Below are 5,864 nucleotides of genomic sequence, written 5' to 3' on the forward strand. Positions count from 1 at the left end.
TATTCAACTTCTTACCTTTTAAAGCAAAAATAAAGGTATAAATAAAAAATAAAAAAAAAAAAAAAACATAGTGCATACACAAGTTACACGTCAGTGCGTGTGCCGAGTAGTTGCATCCCAACACACGAGCAATACCATTTGCGCGTCAAGTCTGGCACATAATGATACGTACACACGTACGCGACAGAGATATTGGCGAACATATGGAGATCCCCTCCACACACACACATGGACCCTTCGAACGGTTAAACGAAATAGAACAGAACAGAACAGAACAAGTGGCAAGGCTGGTCATGCTTCGTCACTTCAAAAAAAAAGGGGGAGGAAAAACGGTATATGTTCGTGAAATTTGTCATGGTTGCGGTTTGGTAAAAGCAAGGTAGGCCAGTCTCCTCCACCAAAAAGAAGCACGTGGATGGCACGCGGATGGAACGCACATATACTCGCGGAGGCACACACGCAATGCACAAACCGAAGTTGCGTTTGCAAATTTGTTGCTTACTTCAACATGGAGCTTTCCTCGCTCATCGCAGTCGTGCAACTGCGCAGGGGTACTCTCCATTTTCCTTGGCAATAAAAAAGAAAAAAGAAGGGGGGAGGGATAACAAAACAAAATGGGGTTTCCTTTCCCTCGTTCTCTTCGGTTTAAAGGCTGCTATTATGCCCCTTCCATTATTTCGAACATGTTAACAAATTTCGCCTTTTAAAAAAGTCGAAGTGTTGTAATGCTTTCTCACTTCGGGGGGACAATACATTGGTGCACTTTGGAAGTACCGCATATAGCAATTAGCACCTCGTTTGAAGTAATACACTAAGGCGAAAACTCTCCTTCGGGCTACTACACACACACACGCACTTTCTTTTAAGGAGAAGATCAAATAGCTAAAATGGCTGTAATGGTTTAAAAAAAAAAAAAAAAATCGCAACTTTTACCTGCACAGGTCAGGCGAAAACTGGGTGACACTCGAATGGGAATTCCTTAAAAATGAAAAAGCGGAACTTCCCTCTCCTCCGTTATGAATAAAAAAGCTGAATGCTGTAAAAGTGGATAATTTTTGTGCGGAGAAAGGTATGCGCTTCTCCTGACTACTTTCTCCATAGGGACATATTCAAATGAGTGATAATTTTCAAAATTCAGTGCTATGTGGGGTATGTGCCCAATGTTGTATTTTTTTTCCCTTGTTTGGAAGATTCCCGCGTTGCAACACTGTATTGTCTGTTTAGCTTACAGCGGTTAACGTAAAACGTGTCCATTCTGTCCACTGTTGCATTTGAAGTGAGGACTTCATCAAATGCGTGTGCAGGGGAAAAAAGAAAAGTGCAGGTGTCTATGTGTATGTTTTTCCGAGAGGCCATTTTGGACTCCAGGGTGGGTGGCAAAAGAAAGCGCTCATTTTTGACTCCTTGGGGTGAGTTCATACTGCGTCACGCTGCGTCATGTTGCGTCAAGTTGCCTCACTTTGCCTCACTTTTTCTATCCCATTGGACACTCAAACAAATTCAACTCTACAAAATGACGCGGCCTCTGCGGAGAACACACCGACTGGGGCCCTTTTTATTCCTTTTAAAAAAGCAATTCGCAAGTAATTTTCGAATAATTCGTAAAAGGTCTCCCCTGCGTGCGTTTAGGCGCTCCCATTCGAGTTTGCACAGCTGCTGAGGATCGCCCCCCGTTGGGCAGCCCACCGTTGGTTAGCCCACCGTTGTTCTGTCTGCCCCCTGATCGGCCACCAATTTGGGAATTCCACGCCATGCCGCTTTACCCCTTACGCCATCCTCTTTTCACTTTGGAAAAAGAAAAAAAAAAAGAAAAAAATGCTTCTTACATGAAGGGGTTACATCAAATGCTCATACGCTATGAAACAAAATAAATAAATCAACATGCATATTTTTGATACTGGCCAATTTTGATTTAAAAATTTGTGCCAAGTGTTTTTTCTTTCCCCCCTTTTCGATCTGGCAAAGTTGTTAAGAATTGACGAATTGCACGCGGTCCGCTCAGCACACCCGTGGGTGTATTAACGTTTGGCTTTTTTCCACCTCTCCTCTGTTTGTACATGCGTCCACAGGTATACTCGCCAATATGCAATCAAAAAATGCGCTTATGTAACCATACACATGTATATGTATTCACGTGAAAAAAAATGTTCGAATGTTCTTCACCCCATGACACATGGCGGACAGGAAAAAAAAAAAAAAAAAAAACAAACAAAAAAAAAAAACCGCGCAACAGTGTACACTGTCAATTCATTTTAGCAAAAAATGAGTGCATTTTTACTTTGCTGTTTTCTGGTCTTCCCAGTTTTCGCGCGAGCTAAAAAATAACCATTTGAACAGATGATGAGACGAGCAAGTGCGCATGTTGACTGGCGAAGGGGAAATATTTTTGAGAAACATCGCGAATGAATGCGTAAAAAATACGCACCCACACCAGTGCGAACTCAGGAAAGCGCGAGTTGTTGCCCCCTCGTTTGAGCAAATTTTCCACGAATTTTCCAGGCAGTTTTTGCGCCTTCATTTGGCCTCTACGTTTTTGCGCCTCCATTTGGCCTCTTCTTTTTGCCCCTCCATTTGGCCTCTACTTTTTTGCCCCTTCATTTGGCCCCTACCTTTTTGCCCCTTCATTTGGGCCCTACTTTTTTGCCCCTCCATTTCTGTCCCTTCGTTGCCGCTGCTTGAGCCCACCTCCACGAACAGGAGAACAGTTCCGACACCTTTCGTAACTGCTTGCAGAGAGGGTAGACGGAATTGCCCTCGCCGAGCATTCGACATCGCAACGTGCTTTTTTGCGCGGCGGTCAAGTCTGCGCAGAGGTTTTTGTACCCCGTGGGGAAGCTCCCATCCTGCGTTGCCACGCACACGGGGGAAAAGCGGCTCTGAGGAAGTGTAACTGGGGAAGGGGCTCCAAAGAGCTACACCGGGGAAAGAGGCTCTGAGGAAGCGTACCAGGCAAAGTGCCCTCAACTTGCGCATCCGGAAAAGTGTCCTCAACTTGCGCATCCGGAAAAGTGTCCTCAACTTGCGCCCCCGGCAAAGTGTCCTCAACTTGCGCCCCCGGCAAAGTGTCCTCAACTTGCGCCCCCGGCAAAGTGCCCTCAACTTGCGCATCCGGAAAAGCGTCCCTACATCGCTTATCCCGCAAAGCGCACCCACCTCGCTCATCCGGCGAAACGCCCCCACCTCGCTCACCCCGCAAAGCAGTTCCCCCCGCTAGACAAGCAAAATGCAGGTCGTGTGCGACTTCGCGCACCTGAAGATGGTGCACGGGGCAGTGCCCATCGGGAAAATCATCTACACAAACCTGAAGGAACTAGCGAAAAATCAAGACTACCGATTTGACGAAGAAATAGAAAACTTTTCCAAGTTGAGAGAAAAAATAATAACAATGCAAAATAAAGGAGTTAACGGAAATTTGCTAAAATTGTACAAGGAGTATTTATTTTACTTCGAAACGTTTAGAAAAAAAAATTTATTAAAGGAGAAAAAAAAATTGCTATGGACTAACGACGCATTTGATGAGAATAAAAAAGTGGAATACGAATTTGAGAAGGAACACATTTTGATCATATTTAACATCGGCCTAGTAGCAGCCACTATGTTAAAAATGAAAAAAAATTCAGATGACGTAAAAATGTTGAATAGAATGTCTCACGACGTAGTGGAGATATTCAATTATTTATTTGTTAACATGAATGAGGATAAAATTTCACAGCTACCTGATATAAACTGCCTAACGTGTTACCTATTTTTGTGTATATCTATGGCATATCATGAAAATATGTTTTACAATACAGCCCTGGCGAAGAAGTACAAGCGGAACTTATTGGCAAAGCTTTCTTTTAATATACATAGCCATTTTAAGAATGCACTTAGCTGTTTAGAAGGGAAGGGATTGCATTTATTTTTTAAGAACCCATCTAAATTATTATCATCTACGGAGATAGGATCAAGTTTGCAATATATCAGAAATAGTAACAGTCCATTTTACAACTTCTTACAAGTGAATAAAATAATTTTTATTTGTATTAGCAATTTCCACACAGCTCTGAAATACGCCACTGTACATTCAGACATGTTAGAGGATAACATAAAAATTGAGAAATACGATTTAGACAAAATTGGAGAAATTATATCTCGACTTAAGTACAGTCAGGAAAATGTCCAAAAGTGCGTAGATCTTTGCAGGAAGTATAACTTTAATATTAACCTTACCTCCTTGAGGGAGAAAATTCAGGTAGCTATAGATTACTTCGAGTACGAAAATAAGAACATATATTTTGAAGTCATTCCTAGTTATGAAAGTCTGAGTGAAATAAAAGGGACATCTGAAGTGATAAAATTGAAGGAGATAGACATGTCATCCATTTACATCAAAAGGGATAACATTTCTTCCAGATTGAAATTACTTTTTAATGAGAAAGCAGAGTTAGTTTATAATCTGTATAATAGTGAAGCTATCAGTGTTTATGGTATCTTTTACAAAAATTTTTTGAGTCTACGGGATCAGTATAAGTTGATAAATTTGAGTTACAGAAAAAATGTCTTACTGACTCTTCACAACGTTATTATTAACACGTATAATAAAATTACAAACCTGTATAGGCCGACCCATTTCGAGAGTAACTTAGCATTTTTGCAAAACATGGAACAAAATTTGAAAGAAATTTTAACTCAAGCAGAAAACAGCCTAACTGCAGAACATACAAATCATGTAGAATTTCAGAGGAAATTTTTAAACGTAGGAATTAATCAAGAATCTGTTAATTCGTATAACTCCTTTTTGTATCATTTAAATATTTTTAAAAAATCATTAGAAGAAATTCACTCTAGTGTAGAATCCTTTCGGAAATTTCTTCAAGATAATCAACTCCACTTTCAAATATGCCAAATGGATGTCTCAACTTTTGCTAAGTATATCGTAGACGATTTGAATACCTGTACTAATGTAAATATTGAATCTTTGGCGAATGAGTATATGCAGTATTGGAATTTGCTTTGCGAGGATAAGGATAAGGATAAGGATAGAGACAACGAGACGAACTCTGTGAGCAGCATTGGTGATTTGTCTGAGGTATCTAGTGGGACTGGACCATCCTTGAATTACTTAGATTTCCATTCCTTCTTGAAGAGTCAGAATTTGAGTTATGGACCTCAGAATAGCAATGCGGTTATCGAGAAGAACCTTTTCCACTATGACGCTGTGAATAACTACATTAATGTGCACTCGGAGGAGAAGCTGTTCTTTGTCATCCTCGCGATTTACTTTTCGCTGAGCATACAACTGGCCGCGTTTGGCACCGACCTGGAGGAGCTCAAGAGTAGCATGCACGACGTCTTCCTCAACTCGATCTCGGTAGGTGCGCCGGTGTGAGGCGTTGTCCGCGGCGTTCACTAGGGTGGCGTTGTCCGCAGCGTCCACGTAGTTCTTCGCCCGTTTGTCACTTCTTCGCCCGTTTGTCACTTCTTGACCAGTTCACCACTTCTTGACCAGTTCACCACTTCTTGACCAGTTCACCACTTCTGCACCGCTTCACCACTCCCTCACCACTCCCTCACCACTCCCTCACCACTCCCTCACCACTTCTGCACCCCCCGCAGGAGGAGCGCGACGAGGACAAGCTGAACGACCTGCTGCAGAAGCAGAAAGCCGCCCTCAGCGCCAAGAAAGCCAAGCTGGAGGAAAGCGTTGCGTCCTTCGAGAAAAACCTCAACCAGTTCTATGACCACTACCACGAGTACAACAAGCTGGACTACTTTAAGACGATCGAGGTAGGTCGTGCGAGGCGGACCTGCCGCCTGCGCAGCGGGGTGGCTGCCGAATTTGCTCTCTCTGGGCCGTTTCTTCTGCGCTATTTTGCGAGCCG

General features: G+C 42.6%; 1 protein-coding gene across 1 annotated transcript; it reads left to right on the forward strand.

The window, feature by feature from the left end:
• Window positions 1-3,223: 3,223 nt before the first annotated feature.
• On the forward strand, window positions 3,224-5,769 carry PCYB_144990 (hypothetical protein; the record flags this gene model as incomplete). The annotated part of the gene is made up of 2 exons (XM_004224970.1): window positions 3,224-5,353; window positions 5,599-5,769. Coding segments are annotated over 2 exons (2,301 nt in total), but the record flags the coding sequence as incomplete, so codon positions are not given.
• Window positions 5,770-5,864: the final 95 nt, after the last annotated feature.

This window comes from Plasmodium cynomolgi, chromosome 14 (genome assembly GCF_000321355.1).
Source record: "Plasmodium cynomolgi strain B DNA, chromosome 14, whole genome shotgun sequence".
Classification (NCBI taxonomy): domain Eukaryota; phylum Apicomplexa; class Aconoidasida; order Haemosporida; family Plasmodiidae; genus Plasmodium; species Plasmodium cynomolgi.